The 27,380-nt window shown below is 29.4% G+C and overlaps 2 protein-coding genes across 2 annotated transcripts; one reads left to right on the forward strand and one right to left on the reverse strand.

Moving 5' to 3' along the window:
* Positions 1–668: 668 nt before the first annotated feature.
* Positions 669–5,621, reverse strand: LOC107621770 (transcription factor MYB90-like). Its single transcript, XM_016323772.3, has 3 exons — positions 5,440–5,621; positions 4,113–4,242; positions 669–1,281 (listed from the first exon to the last, which is right to left on the reverse strand). Exons 1-3 carry the CDS (start codon positions 5,555–5,557, stop codon positions 669–671), a joined length of 861 nt encoding a protein of 286 aa, XP_016179258.1. The 5' UTR covers positions 5,558–5,621.
* A 16,773-nt stretch (positions 5,622–22,394) lies between these two features.
* LOC107621421 (uncharacterized) lies at positions 22,395–23,450 on the forward strand. The gene is made up of 2 exons (XM_016323444.1): positions 22,395–22,937; positions 23,025–23,450. The coding sequence occupies exons 1-2, from the start codon at positions 22,395–22,397 to the stop codon at positions 23,448–23,450; spliced, it is 969 nt and encodes a 322-aa protein (XP_016178930.1).
* The last annotated feature ends 3,930 nt before the right edge of the window (positions 23,451–27,380 follow it).

Consider the following 27,380-nt stretch of genomic DNA (forward strand, 5'->3'; position numbering starts at 1 on the left):
TTGCTTTTTCATTGGATCATCGGAAGAAACGTGTTAGTTACCATTAGTTTGATTTTTAATGTGTTTTTAACGTAAATTATTTTATTTTTCTAATTATTATGTCATGCATTGGTTGAATTAATTACCATATGTTGATATGCCTAAAGATCGTTAATCATTGTGTAAAGTAAAATAAAAATATTTGATAACAAAAAAAAATAATAAAAAACAATTTTAATTTGTTTTATTTAGTATTTATTAATTATTACGATAATTAATAAATATTAAATAAAGTAAATTTTGATAATTTTTTTTGTTTTCTATAGTTATGGAAAATTTTATACCTATTTTTTTTTTTTCCTTTTTATTTCAGTTTTGGTGGATAAGGAGCTTCGTCAATGGGGAAGAGGAAGAAAAAGATTCTCAATCCGGAGCCATTTGCCCCCGATGGGACAGAGTCCGTGAAGTCGAAAAAGAGTTCAAAAGCTCCCAAACAGCACCAGAAGGAAGCCAAGTTCATTGTTTCGAACATCTCCGCTAGGATCATGAAGGAAGCTTTGATTCAGCAGAATATAGATGGTTACTCAGATAACCAACTTGTATTGATTGAACAATACTCGTCATCTTAAATAAATATCAGAAAGTTAGATCACATCATGCAATAATTTATTAGCAGATAAAAAACATAATTATTGTGGATCCCACAAATTGATATCAAGAAGGATATCACTCCAAGTTTGACCATGGACATTAATAAGCATATCCTGGTCAGCATCAGAAGCGTCCTTCAAGAAGTGATCATCATTATGAGCATCCCAATTGAAGTCAGGTAAAAGCAGCTTCCAGTCTTCTTCTTCTTCTTCTTCTTCTTCCTCAGCACCTGAGACTGAGAGTAAGCATCCGTCGTTCAACTTCTCTTCATCCCCTTTGCCACCGTTCTTGTCCCGACACGTGTCCCCATCATCACATCCACCACCAGAACCATTATTATTATTATCGGTGCACTCTTCTTCTGCTTTGGCCCCATCCCTTTGCTTGCTATTATTATGATCACCACTTGCAGATGTTTTCTTTAATAATAACCATGGCGATGCTTTCGAGAAAGTTCGGGGATGAGGTTTTATTACCTGATGATTAATATGGTCATGACGTTTCACTGTCGTCACCACTGATGAAGGAGAGGGTACTGATGGTGTTGATGAGGATGAAGTGTGCTTATTATTCCTTCGAACATAGGTGTTCCAGTAATTCTTCACATCGTTTGGCGTTCTTCCCGGAAGTCTTCCAGCAATTAAGGACCATCTACATGTTATTCATATTAATCCATCAGTGCATAAATAAACTACCATTACTTAGTCAAACTAACACCAGAAGATAGAAGATGAAGATGAACTTCACGTTTAGCTAGGCGCAACAATAATAACAGAAAGGTGAAAACTTACACGCAACTGTATATAAAGATGCAGAAATACTATTTGTATACCAAAATCAGTCATTAAAATCAGTCACTAATGTATATGTGTATAAATATATGTGTAGTATTTTTAATATGTATTTATATTTCAACATATATTTTATACTAATAGCTAACTTTGATGGTTGATTTTGGTGTACACATAGCATAATTCATAAAATTAATAGTTAAAAATTCTTAAATTGTCAAATTTATCAAATTATTTAACGATTTTTTACTATTAATTTCGTATAAAAACAATTTCATACGAGTCTTCGTCATCCAAAATATGGTACAAGTGATGAATCACATGTTCATTCGTATTTTTTATTTTTAAAATTTTGTTTAAAAAAATTAAAGATAATAATTTTTTATTTTATTTGTTCTTTTATAAAATTGTACACATTAAAAATATTGAATAAAAATAAAAATAAAAAACACAAATCAAACATATCTCAATTTTGTTCCTTCAACAATAAACTTTTTTATTTTAATTAATTTTATTCATAAATTATTTTATTAACTAATTATTAATTAAAAAAATATTGATTCCTTAATAAAATCATATAGATGAAAAGGAAAAAAAAAACTATTTTTCATGTCCATTACTAGAATAGTCTTTTAAAAAAATTAATTAAATGATAAGCCAAAAATGTTGTAATTGTATTATTAAAATTTAATTATAAAAAGGTTAGTTGTATTATGCATATATTATCTCAAGAATTATTATGAATAGAGAAAAGGACAAATAGGTCAGGGACCTTTTGTCCTGTAGACATTTTTGTCCCTAATCATTGAAAAATACTTTTAAGTCCCTAATCTTCACAAAACTTGGACGGATCAGTCCCTGACGGATGCATTTGGACAGATCAGTCCCTGACGGAAGCATTTGGACGGAGGGACTGATCCGTCCAAGTTTTGTGAATGTCAGGGACTTAAAAGTATTTTTCAATAGTTAGGGATGAAAATGTCCGCGGGTCAAAAGGTCAAAGACTTATTTGTCCTTTTCTCTTATGAATATGTTACTACACACTTACATGACTTTCTTATTAGAGTTAGGCTTTGCTTGATAAATTAAATTTTTTATCTTTTGAAATTAGTTTATTAAAATTATCTTTTAAAAGCAATAATAATTATATTTAGTAAAATAATTTTTAAAATTTTAAAATATTATAATAAATATATTATAGTAAATTTGAAAAGTTGTTAATATATATGATTATATTAGACTTTTTAATTTTGATAATGAAAATATTTGAAAAACAACAAAAATCAGTTTAAATCAGTCCAAAGTTATCTTATTTTATATTTATTTAGTATCTCTAAAATAAACATATAATATTAGATGTAATAAATATATAATTTTAAATATTATATATATAAAATTATAAATATTAAATTAAATAAGATAATTTTAAATTTATTATCTTTCTAATATAGCATTACTCTTTTGATAAATACAAGTGAATTTTAAAAACTATAAGTATAAATATATAATTTTTTTTATTTACAACATAAAATAAAAATTTTGTGCTTTTTGTCTTTTCTATTTACTATACCTTTTATTATTAAATAATTTTGCTTTAGAATATAAATAAAAAATTAGATTAATAAGCGTGTCTAGGATTAGGGCATAATATGTCCATTAATTTATTTTTTAACCAATATATTCGGCATCACGGCTACCGGTATGAGGGGCTTATACATCATTATATCATCTTAGTAGGTCTTATATTTCTTGTAACTAGTTTTATGGTTGTTATTTCATTATATATTTTTTAAAAATACTATTTACATATTAAAATGAGTTATTATATATTTATATATAAATATATATAATTTAATTTATTTTTATATATATTATATTTTAATATATATTTATATATAAGAAAATATGTATTCCAATAATATAAAAGTATGACAACCAAAATTTTGTATACAGTCATGCATGGAGGAATTAATGGCTTTAAGGCGGAGGAGGAAAAGAAGAAGAAGAAGAGAAGAGATGTGTTGAAAAAGAATAAATTATCAATAGCTCTATGTTATGTATTTTTTGACAAGAGAAATATTCATATGGTGATATTTTCGTATAAAATTGATATTATAAATTTTTAAATGATTAGTCAAATATATTTAATAAAACATATGAAATCATTTGATAATTTATAATGTTATTTTTATGTAAAAATATTTTTATAAAAGTATCTATTTTTCTTTAATTAGAGTAACAAAAAATGTTTGTATAAAAAATAGGATTGATTCCCACATACGGATTTACAGACTAAAAAAGTATTATATTCAAATCTAAATTATTAAAACAAAAAATATAATATTTATCTGTATATAAAAAATTAATTATTATATATTTATATAAATATATATTATTTAATTTATTTTTAATATATATTTTATATTTTAATATATATTTTATATAGATCACTAATTTTGTAATTAATATATATATATATATATATATATATATATATATATATAATTGTTAAAATCATTATTTAGTCATAATAACTTTATTAGTAGACTATTCAAATTTTAAAATATTTTTATGTAAAAATAATAGGTATATATTATATTAAATAATTTAATTAAATATATGAAAATATCTATCCTCGATCGTGTAAATAATATATTATATATATAGTTGAATTTATGGTTGTGAACCGACCTGTTTCCCAAAAGTCTATGCATTCTAATCATGAGATCAACTTCATCTTCAGCGAACTCTCCTCGCTTTATATTTGGTTTCAGATAATTCAACCATCGCAATCTACAGCTTTTGCGGCATCTGTTCAACCCTGCCATCCATGCACAAATTTAACAATAACTGTTATTAATGTATGCCAACGAACACTATCTCTATATATAATTCGTTACTTCACTTACTTGTATATCTGAATTAAGTCATATGTAGAGAAATAATTAGCAAATATATAAACATTCAATAATATTTTAAAATACATTTTGCTTTTCTTCTTGCTAAGCTCTTTTCATGGTTCATTATCACTGCATCAATATGGATTTGCTAAGCATTTTAACGTTTCAACGTGTTTATGTCTTGCATGATAATTTACTCTATTTTCATTTTTAATTATCATATTCATCCAAAAACTTATTATTTTCCGGTATATTTTTAGATTAATATACTAGAAGCTTTAGCTTGAGCAAGTTTTCAAAGTGTTCGGCGTTTTCTAGTTCCCAAGTTTTAGAACATGCCCTTATATTTATTTTGTATTATCAGATATATAATTATTTAGGTGTCTTTTGCTTCTATCAATTTAAATTTGAGTGAATATCCTATTTGATCTCTGATAATTAGTTCGAAAGGACTACGAGGTCCTAAAAAAAATACCCAATCCGGTCTCTACTTTTTTTTAGAGACTGATTAGTCCTGTGCAAAAAAAAAATATTGACTTTTTTTAGCACAGGAGCTAATTAGTCCCATAAAAGTAAAGTTCAGGAGTTGGGTTAATTTTTTTTTTTTTAAGGACCCTCGTTGTCTTTTGAAATAATTGTCATGAGCCGTTTAGAGTTTTATTTTTAAGAGGAGAAATTATTTCATAATATAAAATCAGAATTTTTATTATTAAAATGTTTAAAATTTGATCTTTATTTTATGCAAAAATTTAAACAAATTCAAAAAAAAAATCTTACTTAAAAATGTGTATTAGATATATAACCATTCATATGTTTTTTTATGAATTTAATTTTTTTAGAGAAATAGACATATATTATAGTACTATTTTTTTTTTCTTCTTGTAGGTTCTCCCATAGGATTTTCTTTTGATTTGAGAGAAGGAGACTTACCTTTTATCAAATCAATAAAATTTATATATAGTTTATATATCCTAATACCATAAGTCAATATCGACATTCGTGATACACACAAATTAAAATAATAACAAGAAAAAAAAAATCGGAGCACTTACAAATTTAAAAATGATTCTTAAGACGTTTATCATTATTGATGAAGATTAAAGAATTAATTATATTACCCGCTCTAGAAGGAACTAGGTGCCACTTTCCTTCTCCATATTGTTCAACACAAGCTCTTAGAAGGTCATCTTCCACCTTAGCCCATGCACCTTTTCTTAGGCCTATGGATCCCTCCATGGAAATGAAACAATATATACTTCAATTATTATTTGCAGTGATGCAACACAGTGTACTTTCACTAACCAAATAAAACACTAGGCTTGATAGTGTTGAGTTCTATGGCCATTCTACCCAACAATATTAACTACTATATATAGTACTATGGACACGACATTTCAAAGCATCAACGTGCAATTTCGGTGTCCACAAAATGCAAAAATGAGTCATGGATGCTTCACGTACCACAAAAAGCAGCACCCTGTGTCTCTTTAATAAATAGAGTAATATACTATTTTCGTCCTCAACGTTTGGATCAAATTCTAGTTTAGTTTTTAACGTTTTAAATGTTCTATTTTAATCCCAAAAATTTTTAAATAAGTTTAATGTTGTATTACGGTTAAATTTGACATGAACAATTAACATATATAAAAGTCAATATATGTTCAATTTCAATAAGTAAGTAAAATCGACCCACTAACAATCAAAAACTACTTGAAGATTGTCTTTATGGATAAAATATTTTTGTCATATCTTTATTTTCTTGTTTAAAGTTTTCATTTGTTGATTAGTTAATATTTTTTAGTAGATGTTTATCATATCTTTGTTTTTAGTATCTATCAATTATGGATGAATTCATTTAAGATATTCATGCTCGATGATCTAAGGCTAGCTTGTTTTCATTTTAGTATATATAACTCTCATTGTTCACATAGATTTCATCAACTATTTTTTTTCTTTAATTTTTTTTAGGCACATAACTATTATCAATTGTATAAATTAGCTATGTTTATGTCAAGAACATTTTTTTCCTGGCTTGGAATATAGGGCTTGGTGTTTTGAAAATGGTCATCTAGGCAATTTTAAAGGTGGCAGGGTGCACTGAAATAGCTGCCGAAATATAAAGTTATTTTTGTTAGATAAAATATTGCTAAGTTATCTGATCCAACAACAAGGTGGGGAGCTACTACTAGACATCGCTGCACGGATGAATTCTTTAGATGGACATAACGGAAAATAGAAATTAGGATATATGTGATATTTTATTTTTTAGTATATGTTTTGTTTAAGTTAAGTATGCAGCATTTTCTATTAGCCAAATACTTTACTTTTTTTATGACTATTAAAATACTCTATTGATATTAAAATAAATATGTTAGTTTATTTCACTTTTAAATATTCATGAGTTCTCGGCATCAATTTAGACTTTTAGAAAAGATCGATAAGATTTTTAAAATAAAAAAATACTCCAAAAAAATATCCCTAGGTTAATAAAAGAAAACAAACTAAAACAGTATTTTTAGAAAGAAATAGGAGCTACAAATAGCAGCGGTTTAAAACCGCCGCAAATATGTGGGAGAAATTACTCTTCGTAATATAAAATCGCCGCTAATCTAAACGACGCAAAATTACTGATTTGCGACGGTTATGCCATCGGTTGCTGAGAACCGCCGCAAAATGCAATTCCTGCGCCTTTATGTACTGCGGGCTGCGGCGATTGTTCTGCTGGCGTCTTGTTTAGCGGCGGTTCAAAACCGCCGCAAATCAACAAATAAATCGTCGCAATTATCCGTTTGTCTTGTAGTATTTTTATGCTAATTATTCAAGTCAAATTGAATGGTAAGACAACATTGAATATGTTTTAAAACTTTTTAGAATTGAAATAAGATATTTAAAACATTAGAGATCAAATTAGGATTTGGACCAAATGTTTAGGACTAAAATAGTATTTCATCCTAATAAATAAGTGTAGTAACTCAAATTAGTCGCTAATCAATTTTAATATGGAAAAATTATTTTCTAATTAGATTCTTGATATATTGGTCCCTAATTTCTTTTATAATATTAGAAAAATTACTTTTAATAAAACAAAAAGAAAAATGAGTTAATTATCCTTTTAAACAATTTGATTCCTCTACTATTCTACTATTTTTAGAAAGTGAAATAAAGATTAATTTGCTACATGCGCTTTTAGAGTATGTAAGGATTAATTTATTTTTTTATTTTTTAAAAAATTATTTGTCAAATATTGAAAAAAAAAAATCAGAGACCAATTTATAAATGTTTTTGGTTAAAGACTTGTAGCAAAATTACATGGGTATAGTCAGTGGCGGAACTTGAAACAAAATTTTGGGGGCTAGATAGAAAATAATTGTCAAAATATTTTTTATATGGACCCCATTTAAGATAAGTTCGTCTAATCTCATCTCTCTGGTTTAGATGATATTGCCAAATTTAAAGCCGTTTTTCAAGATCTCGTTCCAAAAAGTTAAGGTTAAAGTCATCAGATGTAACTTTTTGAACTTTTGAATTCATTAAAGTAGAAGAACTATCTATAGGTGTTGATATTGTAAAAGTTATATGTTCTCCTTCTTAAATATTAGCCTTCCTCTTAAAAACTATATCAATTCTTTGATTTTTCATTATTATTTTATATAAAAATTTGAATATATATCTTGTAAAATATGTAAAGAAGAAGTTAGAAGGATAAATATTAAAATTTATAATATTTATTCAATTTTTTTATCAATTTATACAAATACAATAATATTAATACTTATTGAATATTCTATTATTTTTTATCATATAAAAAATTAAATTAAACAAATAGTAAAATATAAAATAATATTAAATTAAATAAATAAAAAATATCTAATTTTTTAAATTTGAACTTAAAGATAGAGAGAGTGTTGTTCATTAAACTTATTAGATACTTTAAGTTATAGTAAAGTATTTAAGTCAATTGAACTATTTTTTATCTTTTGAAAAAGTACTACTAAATTTTTTATAAAAAATTTGGGAGACTATGGCCCCCTTGTCTGAACTAAGCTCCACCACTGGGTATAGTACTATAGTTAGATATATGGGCTCGTTTAAATCACAATTCACACTTTTAAATTCGCAAAATTTTTATCAGTGTTTTTAGCCGACATTTTAATCTACACTATTTAGCGAGTCATGTGAGAATTGAGCTATTAATTTTTTTTTTTTGTATTTAATCACAACCATACTAAGTGATCAGTCAAAATAATAATAATAATAATACAAAATCAAAAGAAGAAAAAATGAAGAAAATGCTGTGTAGACATGGCTAACACGTAAATTCACAGAGTAAAACAGTGCTAATATAGATTTTTAGGGTTTAGGATTTTTATTATTTTTTTGCATATGTATAATTAGATTCTCGAATTCAAATTCTCTAAAAAAATAGTTTTGATAAATTTTAAATTTTTTTCTATAATAAAAATTAGTGGCAATTTATGTACTTCTAAATATTTCATCACATTCTCATTGTGACACTCTTAAGGTACATTGTGATACTACTCATATTTATCAAATATATGATCTTTATATAAGTATAAAATAATATTTATTTTTTAAATTAGATTTTAGCATTAAATTAAACTCATTATGCACTTCTAATTTATTATCCAATCCAACATAATAAGGCCATTTACAAATGTTAGTTCACGTAAATTAAATTTTACACTTCAGATGTTCATATGTCCGTTATTACCCATGATGAGGGGAATTTTTGCTAGCAAAAAATTGTGTCAATTATTATTGTATATGAAAAAAAAGAAAATGCTTAAAAAATTCTTAATTAGCGATAAAAAAGTGTAATTTTTAATATTCATAGAATAGTTTTTTTCTTTTTTAAGTTAATTTTTTTTACATATACAATAGAAGTACATATAATCTTGTCCATAATAATTACTAGTAGTAGAATTGATTTGAACTTGAAAAAATTAACATATTGGTTGAAGTATAGTTTGTAGTTTAAATATACAAATAATGATATTGTGTATAATTATTGTATAAAATAATATTTCTTTAATAAAGAGATGCCTTTGGGAATCTCTGTCTTCTTCATTGTTTAACAAGTAGAATTAAGAGAATACTTCCACAATGCAACATGGTTGTGAATTTCTGACATGTGATAATGTGAAGAGACCTCTATCTGTCAATTTATTTATTTATTTATTAGTTGCTGGTACATGTGGGGTGGCACTTGAGAATGGGAGAAGGGGAAATTCAAACCTAATTAACTACACCAATTGAGCTAACCTCGGTTAGTTGGCATCAATTTAATTAATATAGCTCTCATCTAAATGCTTTGTTTTAAATTAACCGAAATCCTATATGGCTCTAAACCTAAAAAGTGTTAGGTACAAGAGTTAATAAAAATAAAATAATACAATTTAAATTTATGAACAAAAAATAGATAGAGTTAAATAAAAATATAGATAATAGTTTATAATCTCTTACCATACATAAAGAAGTTTATAATATTCTCTTACATATTATAAAAATTTTTACAAAAAAATTACACATATGAGAGACCTTACTATTTTTTTTTAAGTTTCACTCATTAATTCTATGCTAAACATGACATACATTAGCAAATGCTTTAATCCCTATATATAATATTTTGTAGAGATGTATTTGATTTACAAATTGATCAAGTTGAGCACAAATTACACAAGTGTGTGTACTAGAGTCTTCTTTTACATTCATCTTTATCAAGTTGTATAACAAGTTGATAAATATCAACTTATATAACAACTCATTCTTTGACTAAGTCAAATATTGCAACTAAGCTAATCTATCTTCAAGTTACAAATTTTGACTAGAACTTTGACCATGCAAGTTAGACAACTTGCAAGTAGTTTCATGAGTCTTCTAACTTGATAAGAACCATTTGTATCATACTTGATTCTAGACCAAACTTAAGTTCTATAATGTTCTTTAATTTTCTTGAAACTTCATCATGCTCTACTTGTATCACTTGTAACCTCTAGCCAATTTTGTTGACTTCAAACCAAAAGAAGAATTTTGCGCTTCTTCTTTTCACAATCTCCCACTCAAAATTATTCTTTGATGTATTCATGCTGCTCATATTTTTAATAGGCCAAGAGAAGATCTACACCAATCAAATTTATTTGTATTGATTGGTTTTGTGATGATATCTGCAAGATTGTCGTTGGTGTGGATTTTCTGCATATCCACTTTTTTTTCCTCCACTACTTCACGAACAAAATGATATTGAACATCTATGTGCTTTGTTCTTGAGTGAAAGGCTGGATTCCTTGCAATGTGCAAGGCATTCTGACTGTCACAAAATATTGGAATCATATCCTGATTGTGCCCGAGTTCCTCCATTAACCTTTGCAACCAAATTGCTTCCTTACAAGATTGCGTAGCTGCCATATATTCAGCTTCTGTAGTTGATAATGCTACAACTGCTTGTAATTTTGATAACCAACTTACTGCACCTCCTGCAAGTGTGAACACATAGTCCATAGTGGATTTTCTTTTGTCAAGGTCTCCTGCGAAATTAGAGTCAACATATTCTTTGATGGTAAATTCAGATCCTTCAAAACCTAAAGCAACATTTGAGGTTCCTTTGATATATCTCAAGATCATCTTTACAGCACTCTAGTGCTCTTTTCTTGGATTTTTCATGAATTTGCTGACCATCCCAACAGATTGAGCGATATCTGGTCTGGTACAAATCATAGCGTACATAAGGCTTCCCACTACAGATGCATATGCTACTCGAGATATTTCTATCTTCTCTGCTTCACTTCTAAGACACACCTCAGAAGATAATTTAAAATTGATATGAAGTGGGGGTAGATATTGGTTTACACTCTTGCATGTTGAAGCATCGCAAGATCTTCCTCAAGTAATATTCTTGGGATAGCCAAATCTTCCTATCTTTACTGTCTCGGCAAATCTGCATCTCCAAAATCTTGTTTGCTGGTCCCAGATCCTTCATATCGAACTCCCTAGCCAATTGAGCCTTTAATTCCTGGACACGATTTTTGCTGGGACCTATCACCAACATGTCATCCACGTACAACAGTAGAATGATAAAATCACCATTACTAGACCTCTTGTAATAAGTACAATGGTCTGACTGAAGTCTGTTGTAATCAAGACTAATAATGAAAGAATCAAATCTCTTATACTAACATCTCGGCACCTGCTTTAAGCCGTATAGAGATTTGGTTAACTTGCAAACTAAATTTTCTTTTCTTGATTCTTCAAAGCCTTCTGGTTGGAGTATATATAATTTTTCTTCAAGTTTACCATGAAGAGAGGTAGTCTTTACATCTAGTTGCTCTAGATGTAAGTCATACACAGCACATATAGTAAGAACTACTCTTATGGTAGAAATTCTAACTACCAGAGAAAAAATTTTATTGAAATCAATACTTTCTTTTTGAGCAAATTCCTTCACCACCAGTCTTGCATGATAACGTCCTATTAGGTTGTGATTGTCATGCTTTGTTTTGTAAACTCATTTGTTACCAATTGCTTTCCTTCTATCCGGAAGTGGAACAAGCTCCCACGTCTTGTTTTTGCGTAGTGCTTTCATTTTTTCTTGCATGGCTGTTTTTCATAAAGAAGAACCTGGACTTTCAACAGCCTCTTGAAAGGTTGATAGTTCTCCATCTTCAGTAACAAAACAATATGTATCATGGCAAGTCATGACATAGTCGGCATGCTATGATGGTTTTCTCAGTTCACATGTTGTTCTACGAGCTTCAGTTGATCCTTGTACAACTTTCTCAAGTTCTGCTTCAGAAGAGTTCTTTTCTCTAGACTTATCAGTTATGTATATTGAAGTAGTTTCTTCATTGCTATTCTTGTTTTCTTGCTCCTTTTGAAACTCGTTTTTAGCAAATATAACATCTCTACTGACAATAACTTTGTGGCAATGGAGTCCCACAAACGATACCCCTTTATATTGTTTGCATAGCCCAAGAAGATACACTTTCTTGATTTAGGATCAAGCTTTGTTCTTTCTTGAGTATTGAACATCACATAAATAGGACATCCAAACATATGGATAGAAGAATAATCAGGTGGCTTACCTTGCCACATTTTCATTAGAGTTTTTAACCTAATTGTTGTTGACGGCGATCTATTAATCACGTAGTAGGTTGTTTTGACTACTTCTGCCCAAAAAGACTTGGCTAATCTTACAGTTTGCAACATAGCTCGAGTTTTTTCTAGAAGAGTTCTATTCATCCGCTCTGCAACACCATTTTGTTGAGGTGTATATGCAACTGTAAATTACCTCTGAATACCCTCGTGCTTGCAAAATGCAATGAAATCACCATCAGTGTATTCTCCTCCATTGTCTGTCCTCAAGCACTTTATTTTCTTCCCAGTTTCAAGCCCTATTCGTGCTTTAAACTCCTTGAATATTGGAAACACATTTGACTTCTTCTTGATGGAAAATACCTATATTCTTTGCCAGTAATCATCTATGAAGGAGACAAAATATTTTGCTCCTCCTAGTGATAATTCTGGTGATTCCTACACATTAGAATGAATCAAGTCTAGTATGTGCTTGTTTCTAGTGATTGATCTTTCAAACTTCAATCTATGCTGCTTGCTTATCACACAGTGCTCACAGAAAGGTAGATTCACTGTTTTAAGCCCTGGAAAGAAATTACGTTCTACAAGAACTTGTAGACCACATTCTGATATATGGCCTAATTTGTGACGCCACAATATTGTTGTGTCTTCTTAGTTTGCAGATGCAACTGATGCTTCTGCATCTCGAACTGTATCTTCAGAAAGCAAGTAGATATTGGTTATTAGCCGTTTTGTTTTTATGATCACACGAGCACCATTAGTTACCTTCAACAATCCACTTTCAATATTAATCTTGTACCCTTGAGAATCTAATAGCCCAATGGATAACAATTTTTTTTCAGGCCATTCACATGTCTTACACCTTGAATTGTATGGATGGAACTATCAAACATCTTAATTTTGATGGTACTGATCTCCACAATTTCTAAGGCATGATCATCTCCCATGAGTACAGATCCTTTTGAAATAGGTTCATATATAAGTGCTAAACCATTCATGATGTGGAGTCATGTGATATGTTGTTGCACAATCCAATAGCCAAATATCAATGAGTGGTTTATTGTCTTCATGACCAATTGCAGCTTCGACGCATAAGACATCTCCATCATTAGAGGTGTTTACAACACAACCATGTGAGGTAGTTACATTAGCAGTTTTCTCTGTGCTCTTTTTGTTGAACCAACAATCTTTCTTCAAGTGTCCTTTTTTGCCACAATTGTAACAAGTAAGGTTCTTTTTTCGAGACATTGATCTACCACGACTTTGACTCCCACTAGAGTCACGTTCTGTTAATCTGCCTCTCATCTTCGACAAAGCTTCTGCTTGCTTAAAACTTTCAGTTCGATCATATTTATATTTGCACCTGCTTTCTTCTTCAAGAATAACGGTAGCGACATCATCAAATCGAAGTTTATCAGCAATATTATTATTTGTGATGTTGATGATAAGTTGATCATACGATTCTAGTAAATTTTGGAGAAGAAGTTCAACACGTTTATTTTCTACAATTTGACACTATAGATGTCAGTTGTGAAAATACAATATTAAGATTGTTGATGTGATCTGTCACCGATGTAGATTCACTTATACAAAGAGTATAGAGCCTCCTTTTCATGAATATCCTATTGTGAAGTGACTTTACCTCGTACAACTTAATGAGTACTTTCAAAATCTCTTTTGCTGTCTATTTCTCCGAGATGCTTGATAATAAGAAATCTGGCATAGCCAAGTGTAAATTGGCAACGGCATTTCTCTCCATATCTTTCTACTTGTCATTAGGAGTGCCAGTAGGCCTGCCATCTATTGCTTCTAAGTAATTCTCCTTTCTCAAAATTTTTTTGATCTTCAGTTTCCAAAGAAAAAGTTATTCCTATTGAATTTCTCGATCTTAAATTTTGTTGCCATGGTTCTGACACCAACTTGCCCTTTTGCAGCGAAAGATTAAGAACCTAAAGCTCTGATACCATTGTTAGGTACCAGAGTTAATAGGAAAAAAAATGCAACTTAAATTTGTGAACGAGAAATAGATAGAACTAAACAAGAATATAGACAATAATGAAAATAATATGACAAAGTGATGAAATTACAATCTCTCACAATACATAAAGAAGTCTATAATACTTTCTTACGTATTATGAATTCTTACAAAAGAATTACACATATGAGAGACCTTACTGCTTTTCTCTCTAAGTTTTACTCACTAATTCTATGCAAAACATGACATACATTAGCAAATGCCTTAACTCCCTATATATAGTATTTTGTGGAGGTGCATTTGGTTTACAAGTTGATCAAGTTGTGCACAAATTGAACAAGTGTGTGTACTAGAGTCTTCTTTCACATTCATCTTTATCAAGTTGTATAACAAGTTGATAAATATCAACTTATGTAACAACTCATTCTTTGACTAAGTCAAAGATTGTAACTAAGCTAACCTATCTTCAAGTTGTAAATTTTGACTAGAACTTTGACCATGCAAATTGGACAACTTGCAAGTAGTTTCATGAGTCTTCTATCTTGATAAGAATCATTTGTATCATACTTGATTCTAGACCAAGTTTAAGTTCTATAATGTATCATTTAAATCAATAAAGGACCTGCAATTAACCTTTAATAAATTCTTTCTTACACTTATCAAGACAAGCATAAAAATGTTCAAAAACAATATTCTTTGAAGGTTGTGGACTAACACCTGACTTCATTATTGACCTCGAATTTGTCTTTAACATATTGAACTGCCCATTACTTTTTATAATTTTTTTAGCATCTTCTAAAGATCTTGTGATATTAGTCCTAGGTAATTGCACTTCAGTTTTTCATTTGAAGTAATCAAAAACACGGAGGGAGCCATGGAAGAGTACCTGGGCTCAATAACTACAAACTGAGGTAGCGGTGTACATGGGTCGGGTAAAATCGAGTTTGTCCTAATCCAGATCCGATCCTAAATATACACCGGGTCTATTTTTTAGACCCTAACCTGGTCCTAAATCCAATGAAACCTAAACATTTTCGGGCCATAATTATATTGGATCCAAACCGGGTGAAAAACAGGCCTTTAAAACTTTAACAATAATTTATTAAAAAAAAACTTATTTATGATGCACTTATTTATAAAAAAAAAAATTTGTTATCGAGAAGTTGATATCCATATTTGAACTTGAATTTGTCTATAAATTCTAATTTGATACTTCTTTGATCTATTTTCTAATTCAACAAGTGTGATTAAAAATAAAACAATAAGCTTATAATTAATATAACATAATATTGGAATTAATTTAAAACATATATGCCTTTTTTAGTTTCCTTAAAGTGCACATGAGTCGGGTGAAGACGGGTTCGCCTTAACCCAAATCTAGTCCTAAATAATAATGACCGACTCTATTTTTAAGACTCGTATACGGCCCTAGACCTGGTGAAATCACACCAAATTAGCCCCTAAAATGTTTGGATCCGGTTTGGGTCTTCGGATTGGGTCAGACCACGTACACCCATAAGCTGAGGGAGATGAAGAAATGATGTAGAGGAGAAGAAAGTGTTTGGAGTTTTGGTGGGAGAAAATGTTTGCTAATGGGAATCATTTTGGAAGTTTTTTTATTTGAAGAAGAGAGATTGAAATATTATCTTTTTCGCATTTACGTTAATTATCTTGAATGACATCATTTAGCAAATTACTAAGTTAACACTTAAAAGCACATATCAACAATATTAATAGAGTGTATTATTTTTGAATTAATGTGTATTCATATTTTTAAAGTAAGAGGTCAATTTGGTCATTTTACAAAATCAAAAATTTAATTGATGCGATTTAGAATTTCAAAAATCATTTGAGACATTGTCTCTAAATTAAATTATTAATCTCTTAAATGATAATTAGTAAAAAAAATGAGCATATTCAATCTTGTTATTTTTATATTCTAATATGTCTAGATCTATGATTTATAAGAGTTCCAACAATTGGGTTGGATTTGTTGAATGTGTTAAAACCTTATGATATAGAATATGAAACTATTTATAAAAATTGTACTAAATGTTCGCCAATCAAATGTGGGAAAAAGAGTCAATTTGAGTTGATCGAGTAATTATTAATTTATTTGTCTATTAAAAAAGTGTTGGAGATTTAAAATTTGTTTTATGTATTTAATTTAATAATAAATTCTTAAATAGAATTTTGATTTTTGATTTTTCATAAATTAATTTTTGATTTATCAAACTGAAAAATATTATAAAAAAAATGTGGCGAGAAAAAAAAAATGAAAGTCAGCAAAGAGAGTAGCAAAAAAAAAAAAAAGGTTTTAAATGTGTGTTGAAAACTTACTTTCTTCTTCGGTTAACTAAAGTGAAGCGTGGTGGGGTGTGTGTACTTTCTTCAAACAAGTACGTGCTACAAAAACAAAACGACAGGAACTATTGAAAACGGACCTAATCAAAATATGGCATTCATGACAAGGTGCCATAGTGTGCCTTGTTGGAAAAGAGTAGAAACCCTCAATGGCATGTTGGAAATTCTTTTGATATATCTAATCATATTAACTGCAATTTCAGGCCCCTACCAGGCTACGCTTTTTTTTAAATCAGTTGTCGCCTTAAAATTAGTTTGATAATTTTTTTTTTTAATTTTGAGTTCGATAAATCAACATGATCATATATTTGTATTTGTGTTTTTAATTTTTAAAAATAAAAGTGTTTTTAAAAATACCGACTAACGAAAATATTTATTAAAATTAGTTTATCTTTTCAATGTAAAAAAATTTAATATAATTTTATATATTAATAAATATTTATATTTATTCTTATTTTTTATAGCATTTATTTTTATTAATTATTTTAAATATTTTAAAACTTTTAAAAAATAAAAAATGTACCAAATGTATGTAAATGCATGCAAGTTGAAGCACCGACCTACAATAACGCAATGATTGAAAGGACTCTAAATAAAGCGAAGACAAAGTGTCTTAATCTTGTTGGATTTTTCAGAACAAGTTTCACGCATCACAATAAATTGTCCACGGCCCGTAGCTAGCCACGAATATGCCACAACTGCCTTCGCCATCTTTTTTAAATTTTATTTATTATTTCTGATTCCACTGTTACAAATATCATGTCATAACTCGACATCATGATTCATAACTCGGCCATATAATGCATAGCTCAGCGTTACGCGTTACAAATCTAGTTCAGGAGCTTACATACTAGAATCAAAACTTCAGAACCAAACGTCATCACCCATTAAACCTAATTATTATTCTTCAATTCAGACAATGAAACAGATACATAACCGACTTGTCTCACTCCGCCTATAAAGGTATAATATCTTCTCCTTAAAGACACATTGAATTCTCAATACTAACTTAAACTTTGGAGTGTCTTTGTAGGTACACTCCCCCCTAGTTTCTTGCTCACGCCCTGTGCAATTGGACATTCTCTCGGAGTGAAACTCGAATTTTCCCAAGACCCAAAGATTGGCACCAAAGATAACAACTCGGCGTCAATTCCCAGGAGCCGAACTCCCCCTTCAGGTATCTATACAAGAACAACTTCTTTACTTAGTAGGTCAATTGAATGATCCAAAGACAAAATAATAACAGGTGTTCTGGTCCAGATCGGCTTAACCAATTGGGTATAGCTCTTCCTGGGAGTGATCCTCTTCAGATGGAACTAGTTGTACCTCGGTTGTAATAAAACAAAAATGGTAAATACTTACATAAGACACTTCAACGTTCAAGAAATAATGAAGAATGAAATACTTTTTTATACCTTTATTTCTTATATCTTTGTTATTTTATAAGCAGAGCATGTCTTGTTATCATTTAGCAATTATGAGTATGTTAATAATATGAATAAATATGTTCTCTTCTATTTGAATGATCTGGTAATGTAATATTCACGAGTGTTATAGATTTAGTATGTTTTGATTTGTAACTATTAATTAATTATTATTAATATTTTTAATGATGTGAAATTATATTTAGTGATGTAAAATTATTATTTTTTTTATTGGTTAAATGCTAATCAAATTTTAATAAAAGTGCTAATTTTTTAGATTTTTTTCTCGACCATAATCGAGTTATTGTGTTACTTTACTGAGTTATATATTAGTTCCAGTTACAATGAGAGATGACAATGAGTATTTGAGGCAGAAAAATTACCGTACCCTTCTTATTAAAAAATGTCTATTATTCTCGTTTTATCTTTATTGTAGGTCTCCCTTAAATTGTTTTTGCGGAGAAGACGAATGTTTGCGCATAGTCATGGATATTACTTTTAAAAATTTTTATAAAAAAGTCAAAACAAAACTATAACATAGTTCAATATAATTTAATAAAATTTAACATAATCTAACACAATACAAATATAATTTTTAACATAATTAATATAACATTAAAGATAATAAAATAAAAATAATTTTTACATATAATATAATATAATTTATCTTAATAAATTTATCTTCAAAGAAATTTAACAAATTCTCATAGAGCATGTCTTCATCCCCATTCATTATTTGCTGAATAAGTCTCTATCTTGATGAAAATTTCGCGGATCTTCATCCCCCGTTGTGCGGCTATCCGCTTTCGCAAGTTCTCTTGGCCACCGTAATAAGGGTCATATATATTAATATTTAACAAAAAAACACTAGTAAATTACAAGACTATTTTCTACGGCATAGTGTAGACTCTAGTTGCCGACATCCAACATATAAAATAAAATAATAATTTAGTTAATATATGTTTTTAAGCCACAATAATACATATTAAAATAAAAATATTATACACATTAAAAATTAGTTACGGTTAATTAATTATTACGTATGTGTATGGTGTATTAATATACGTTTTATTTAATTTATTTTTAATTTTAATTTTATATTTTATATTGATTGATATAATAATTAATTTTTTATATATACATACTATGATTGTTATCGAAATTAGCATTAGAAAATTTTTTTAATTTTTAACTTTAATAAATATATAATAATTATATTAAAAACGTAAAGTTTATATAATTTTTTTAAAATAAATTAATTAATAATTTTACTATGAGTGCTTGATTAAATTTATAAAATAAATACAACTCTTTTATTTTATTATCCATGGTCAATTATAATGATTAATTTTTTATTTATTTGTAAATATTTTGGTGATTAATTTACTGAATCAGATATTATATATTTACGTATGAATATAATATATTTATTATTTAAGTTATTTTTAATATATATTTTATATAAATAATTATTTTAGTGATTAATTTTTAATATACATCTAACATAATTAAATAACAAAATAGCAAATCTAGAATTTTAAAATTTGTCATACTAAAATAATATTTATTCTCAATATTTATTTAAAAAAGAACAAAAATTTTCACTTAATCAAACTCTCCGATTATATAACTCTTCCACCTGAAAAAGCTTAAGCAAAAAAAAGGACACAAAAATAGCAAAGTCAGAACTTTAAAATTTATCATATCAAAATAACATCCAAACTCTTGATATTTATTTAAAAAAGACAAATTTTTTCACTCACACTCTCCAATCATACAACTCTTCTACTTGAAATAGTCTAAGTACGTAGAAGTGATAATGGACGAATTTCGTCTTATCTGATCTAGTTCGGTTTTATAATAATCTATATAAAATTAGTTTTATCTCTATCAATAAATAATAAAAAATTAAATTCTAATCTGTCAAATTAACATTAAACTAAAAATATAAGAATGATACAATATTATTAAATAATATTAATAATTATTTTATTAATTTTTTTATATTATATATATATATATATATCGGAACGATAAGAATGGATATTCCTTAAACCTTAAACCCTAAACCTTTTATATATAGGGTTTAGGGTTTAAGGAATATCCATTCTTATCGTTCCGATATATATATATATATATATATTCGGAACGATAGGAATGGATATTCTTTAAATTTAACTTTGTCCAACTAAAAATTCGCCTCGCACTGAGACAGATAATTACCTGTCTTGATTGAATAAAGACAAGGATACTTATAAATTTGGATTGTGTTGCAACTCCCTAAATTTAAGTATAAAAGAAACATAAAAATAAAAAATTTATAATTTTATCGTACTAAAATAATATTCAAATTCTCAATATTTATTTAAAAAAAATAGACTTTTTCACTTAATCATATATAAATTCGGTTTCACTCAGCAATATTTTTCAATTACTACACATAAGTGCAAAAAGTAAATGATCTGCAATATTTGTATAATTTTTTGCATGTTCTAAAAATTGAATCGGTAATTAAATCAAGGTTTTTTTATTTAAATAAAATAAAGAGAATATAATATTATTAGATTTTTCTAAACCAATTAATATATAAATCGTCTCAGGATTGTGTATATTAGATAATATATTAAACGCTATACTCTAGGACGATTTATGCATGAAAGTCTTTAAAAAAATACAGATAAATCGTCCTAGGGTATTGAGCTTCTTAAAATGAATGTAAATCATCCCAACCTGTGATGATTTATGCTTTTTTCTCTTAACCCATAACACCTAGGACGATTTACGTTCAAACCTAAACCACAGCACCTTGTGACGATTAACATATTGGAGGCTAATCCTCAAGACTCTATGATAATTTACGTGCAGATACATAAAGCTCAAGACCCTAGGATGATTTATAAAGGCAATGAACCTATAAATAAACGAGTATGGTGTAGAACGAGTCATACATGAATTGAAAGTTTTGGGAGAGATGGCTGAGAGTATGTTTTTGCTAGTTCATCACCGAGAAAAAAATGATAAAAATACAATTGAGGGTGTTACGATCTCTAGTAAAAAGTAGATTGGTATATTTGTAAATCTGTCAAGGAGTTTGATGGAATTAAAAAATAGTATATTACAGAAGTTAGGAAAGTGCGACAAAAAATGTGTAAAGCAAGTATTTTTTTGGATTCTTACTCACTCAGGCAAGGTTATGTTAAGTTTGAAAAATATGAGAGCCTAGACGATGATGACATGCGAGTTATATTTCACAGTCAAGCTAGATTTTCAGATTTTGGCGCTATGAAATTGTTTGTGAGAATGGTTAATGTAGAGGGTAGCTCTGGTGGATCTGCTCCGAATCTGCCAACCAACGTGATAGAAGGGAGTTCTAACACCATTCCAACTAGTCATGAAGTTACTGCCCAAGTTTCGTCTCCATCATTGCAGCAGATTTGACCATTCAGGAAGATAATGCAGATGACTTAGGTGATGTGCATACCTTCGGGGAGTTTGCAACTACAATGAGAGTAGCACCTGTATTGGATGGTGCACCGGCATTCATGGAGGTCAGAGATAGAGATCCACATGCTGAGGCTACAGGCAATGATGAGTCAGATTCGGAACCACCCATTATTGATGATGATACCGACGGCGAGGAAGACACAACATGTGTCAGGAGATCGCAAGCTCAATCAAGGCTCTCAGACACAATAGTACCCTCCACACTTCTATAATTTGGATCTTGAGGCAATGAATCAATTTGCATTTCTAGATTAATAGCTCCCTACCATTCATGAAGATGGGCCTGGTATGCTTGGCACAGACGAGTTTCAAATCGGCTAGCAGTTCCAAAGCAAAGAGGAAGCTATATTGATAGTAAAGAGTTATAATATTTGTCGAGGTATTGAGTATAAGGTGTTTGAGTCTAATTAATCACTTAAAGTATCATGGAAAGTGTGTGCAGTTTAGAAATGGATGTAATTGGCTGATATGTGTGATTCTATGGCAGAAAAAAGGCTACTGAGAAGTTAGAAAGTATAATGGGCTGCACACATGCCTTGCAACAGAGATATTCACCGATCACAGGCAGCTTGATTATCATGTCGTCTGTGCTTTAATTCTATCATTGGTCATGGCGGATGCATCAATCTCCATGAAAGTATTGTAGAATGCGATCTCATCAAAATTTGGTTTCAAGCCCAATTATAGGAAGGTGTGGATGGCTAAGCAGAAGGCAATTGTACAGATATATGGAGATTGGAAGGAGTCTTACAACTTGATTCTAAGTTGGATCATCGAGGTTCAGTTGCGTACTTCCCCTGTTAGGGTTGGTAATACGGTCCATGGAGCAAGGGTGTTTCTTCATCGATTGTTTTGGACGTTTCCTCCGTGTGTTGAGGCCTTCAAGTATTGCAAGTCATTGATATCTATCGATGATACTCATTTATATGGCAAGTATGGAGGTACTTTACTAATGGCGATTGCACAAGATGAAAACTCAAACATTCTCCCAGTTACATTTGGGTTAGTCGAGGGCGAGAACACGGATTCGTGGAAGTTTTTCCTGAGTCACCTTCGTCAGCACGTGACTCCTCAATCCAGAATTCTAGTTATCTTTGACTGCCACAACGCAATCAAGACTTCCTTGGTTGCCGAAGACGGTAGGTGGCTCCCATCGACCGCACATCGTGCATTTTGTGCAAGACACATAGCTACTAATTTCGTGCTAAACTTCAAGTCTAAGGATGCACGAAAGATTCTTGTGAATGCAGCATATGCGAAGACTAAATAGGAGCATCAATATTACATGGATATCTTGAAGTATGAAGACTCGACAATGGTTGATTAGTTCAACAGGATCGGATTAGAGTTGCGGACCCAATATTGGGATGGAGGCCGCCAATATGGTCATTTGACAACAAACATTTCTGAGTGTATTGATGTCGTCCTAAAGGGTACACGTAACCTATTAGTGGGTTCACTTGTTAAATCAACATATAGGCGTTTAGAAGAGCTCTTTGTCAAAAAAGAAAAGGAATCAGAGTTGCAGCTCGGGCCTAAGCAAGAATTTTATCTGACACTTGTGAAGGCGATTAAGAAGAATCTACAGACCTCCAGAAACATGCGCGATGATCTATATGATAGAGAAAACTCAGAGTTTGTTGTGGATGAGATTGCACCGACATGGGGAAGAATTGCTTTGAGAACATGTAGGATTTCGCTATCGTCATGCACATGTGTCATGTGCTTGCAGCATGTTCATATTGAAGACTAGATTTGAGGACTTATATTGATGACATGTATCGCCTCAGCACCATGTTCAATATTTAGAAGATGGGTTTCTCTCCACTATTTCACAATGACTTGCCACCTTTGTATGAGTGTCCTCAGGTAATCCCTGATCCCAACATCATGAGAGCTACAATTGGTCATCCTCGAACTATAAGGATAAGAAATACTATGGATGAGACTGATCATAATTGCCCAAAGAGATGTGGTATGTGTTTTCAGGTCATACTAGAAGACAATGTCCCCATCTCCCAGGTGCTTCTGGTTCTCATGAAAGGAGCCATGCATAGTCGCTTGCCACTTTCTTGTTAGCTTATGTTATTTGCAGGTCAGCTTTTGTCGTTAGGATTTTATGTTCGCTTTATGTTAGCTTTATGTTATATTTTTAGTGATGCACTACTAGTGTTTTTTAGTCACAATGTCCTGGATGATGTGGTGTACGTTATCTATTGTTAGTAAATTCATGTAAACATGTTTATGTTATAGTTATTTTCCTTGTTGCACTAAATTTTACATCCAACTTGACATTAACTCAGATAATACAATAATATAACAAGGAGAAACTACAATATGATGCAAAGACTTCAAAATATAAGAGTTACAAACCCAATGTACCATAATAGATAAAAGATACAATAGCATAGCGATAACATAACAATAAAATAACATTAACATATTGATAAATCCATATTTTACGATGATTTTTGTCTTAAAAAGAATGAAATTTATCAACTTAACTTGCACTTATTCTTTGAAAATGCATGCTTTTGTGAATTCTCTCCGAATTGTGTTTAATTGTTAAAAACATATTTTTTGTACATTAATTTGTCAATTTAATTTTATTTTTAGTCCATTCGATGCCTTCATATATTTGTTTCAGTGATTTTAAGGTTTAGAAGGTAAGGATAGATTGAAGAAATAGAAGAAAAGTATGTAAAAAGTGGAGAATTGAAGAAATGAAGGAAGGAGGAATTCGGCGCACATGATTAGCAAAAATTAAAGCTCATGGATACCAGTAAGTGCATCGAATCGCTTAAGTAATACCACGGTGAGTGGATATCATTCCCACGAGAATTAAATGATTAAGCAAGAAAATATCAGATTAAATTCCTAATTAGATTAATAAAATCTGGATTTGAAGAGGGCAAGATTGTGTCTTGCTGAGAGCTTGAGAATCTTGAATGCTTAAATGCTTATGGATACAGAACTTGAATGTTTATTTGAGAAAAGACAATGATGGTGAGAGTCAATGACTTCAGAGATTTTTATGCTTTTAGAGAAATCAAACATTATTTACTTATCTTAAAGTTTGCAAGATCTTTCACGATAAATCTTTAGTAACTAATTTTCAATTTCTTGGTACCTCAGTTTCTCAAGCATTAATTAGTTTTCAATTAATTAATCAACAGATTAAGTACAAAAATTAATTTAGATTCAAATAAGATTTAAAAGTAGTTTTTAGGTCAAATTATATGTTACGTATTCAAACTAGTCCTGTTTAGTTAAATCTTAAAAGAAAACATAATTTTCAAAAGTTATTATAATCCGAATTATATATCACTTATTCAAAATTAGAGTGATTAAAAACTATGTATGTGTCACACACAAATTGAATCACTGTTCCTAATCGAATTCAAAAAGTCATGTGAAAGAGTTTTCAAGGTATAATTCAAATATCAAATTTTCCAGTTATAATAAAAGAATTCAAAAGAGATTAGCATACCTTTCGATACCACTAATCCAAATGAAGAACGAATACCTCAATCATGGAATAGATCAATACAAAACTTCAAAATAAAATAATTTTAGATTAATAACCCTAGAAAATATAAACAGAGCTCCTAACCCTTTGACAAAGGTTTAGTTACCTATGAAAAAGTAAAAAAACAAGGAGAAGAAATTGAACGAGATATATGTATTTATAAATATGAAAATATATTTTTTGAAATTAATAAAAAATATTAATAATTTAAATTAGATCAAACTCCTAAAAATAAAACATTTCAAATAATAAAAAAGATGGACGGTTTTATATGACAAGGAAGATGGGCGGTTTTAAAAATGGAACACTATTAACACGTCTATTTCTTCCAACTGTTGAAATGAGTGAAAACATATAAGTAACATCATTAAACGGTCCACTATTAAAACGGTTATCTTTTTTTCTAACTATCTACTATTAACACTACTGTTTCTTCCACTACTACTTCTATCCACTGACAGTTTTTTTTTATTAGGATTTACACTAAATCAATTTAAATAATACTTCAAGTTTTTAGATATAATTTGTTTATTAAATTTTTAACTGTGATATAATTTTTAACAAACAAAATTTTTTAATTTTTTTGTATTCTCTTTAGTATTAATATATATAATTTTTTATGTACTCTCATGCAACAAACAAAATTTAAAATATATAATTTAAATTTAAAAATTAATACTCAATAAAGTACATAAAAAATTTAAAATTTTGTTCATTAAAAATTATATCTTAATTAAAAATTTAATAAACAAATTATATCTCAATTAAAAAGTTGAAGTATTATTTAAATTGATTTAGTGTAAATCCTAATAAAAAACGATAGAAGTAGTGGAAGAAGTAATAGTGTTAATAGTGGATAGTTAGAAAAAAGATGACCGTATTAATAGTGGGCAGTTTAACGATACTACTGTGCTTTCACTCATTTCAACGGTTGGTTGGGAGAAGTAAATGTGTTAATAGGGTTTCATTTTTAAAACCATTCATTTATATAAAACCGTCTATATTTTCTATTATTTGAAAAGTTTTATTTTTAAGAGTTTGATTTAATTTAAAATTATTAATATTTTTTATTATTTTTAAAAAATATATTTTCATATTTATAAATACATATATCTCATTTACGCAATAAACAAAATACATTAAAAATTATCTTATTTACAGTATAAACAAAATAAAAATAGATGACATATTTTCGTAATAATTTTTAAAATTATTTATTTTAGTAAATAAAATATTATAAATAAAAAACCCTAATATTTAGGGTAGGGGTGTGCATGGGCCGGGTGAAACCGGGTTTGATGTGACCCAGACCCGGCCCGAAATATATACCGGGCCTATTTGTTAGACCCGAACCCGACCCTAGACCCGATGAAACCTATACACTTTCGGGCCACGATTATACCGGGTAAAAACCGGGTGAAAACCGGGCCGTTAACATTATATTACCTTGATACCTTCTTGTAAGTTAGCATATAAAAATATCCAAATTTCCAAGACTCCAACCATTATTTGACATGGTAAAATTCACTTAGAAAAATATAATAAAAAGTAACTCTTCTCTAAAATTAAAGTATAACCATAATCAATACTAATATTGCCTAATAACACCAAATATTTAAATCAATACAAATAATACAAAATTATGCATTAGTCTAAAGTCTTATGCATTTTAAACATAAAACATTAACTTATAGTCTTATATATAATGACTAATAACACAAAATATTAAGGTTTACAATACTTAAATTTCACATAATAATAGCCATCATCCATCACTAATAACACAAAATATTAATTGTGTATGATGACCGGGTTACCGGGTCGATTTCGGGTGACCCGAGATATGACCCGGACCCGACCCAAAATAATGACCGGGTCTACTTTTGAGACCCATACCCGACCCTAAACTCGATGAAATCACATCAAATTAGCCTCTAAAGTGCTCGAGACCGGGCCGAGTCTTCGAACCGGGTCGGGCCATGCACACCCCTAAATTAGGGGCCGAGGAGTGCCTATTCATGCAACAATTTAGTGGAATTAAACTCAGCTGATTATTCAAGGGTTGTCTTTGGCTTAGAGCGATGAGAATCTTGTAATCATATCTTTTGGTGTGTAGTATTAAAGTGTAGGACACTGATTTATCTTTTTCTTGTA

The sequence above is a fragment of the Arachis ipaensis genome, chromosome B10 (genome assembly GCF_059453495.1).
Source record: "Arachis ipaensis isolate K30076 ecotype BB chromosome B10, ASM5945349v1, whole genome shotgun sequence".
Classification (NCBI taxonomy): domain Eukaryota; kingdom Viridiplantae; phylum Streptophyta; class Magnoliopsida; order Fabales; family Fabaceae; genus Arachis; species Arachis ipaensis.

What these genes read in the sequence shown, in the direction of transcription:
- LOC107621421 (XM_016323444.1), top strand. Translation starts at nt 22,395, where the DNA reads ATGGCTAAGCAGAAGGCAATTGTACAGATATATGGAGATTGGAAGGAG. An exon ending in AGGATGCACGAAAGATTCTT is followed by an intron (nt 22,938 to 23,024) that starts GTGAATGCAGCA and finishes ATGGTTGATTAG; the next exon opens with TTCAACAGGATCGGATTAGA.
- LOC107621770 (XM_016323772.3), bottom strand. Translation starts at nt 5,557, where the DNA reads ATGGAGGGATCCATAGGCCTAAGAAAAGGTGCATGGGCTAAGGTGGAA. An exon ending in CCTAGTTCCTTCTAGAGCGG is followed by an intron (nt 4,243 to 5,439) that starts GTAATATAATTA and finishes CATGGATGGCAG; the next exon opens with GGTTGAACAGATGCCGCAAA. An exon ending in CATAGACTTTTGGGAAACAG is followed by an intron (nt 1,282 to 4,112) that starts GTCGGTTCACAA and finishes AATAACATGTAG; the next exon opens with ATGGTCCTTAATTGCTGGAA.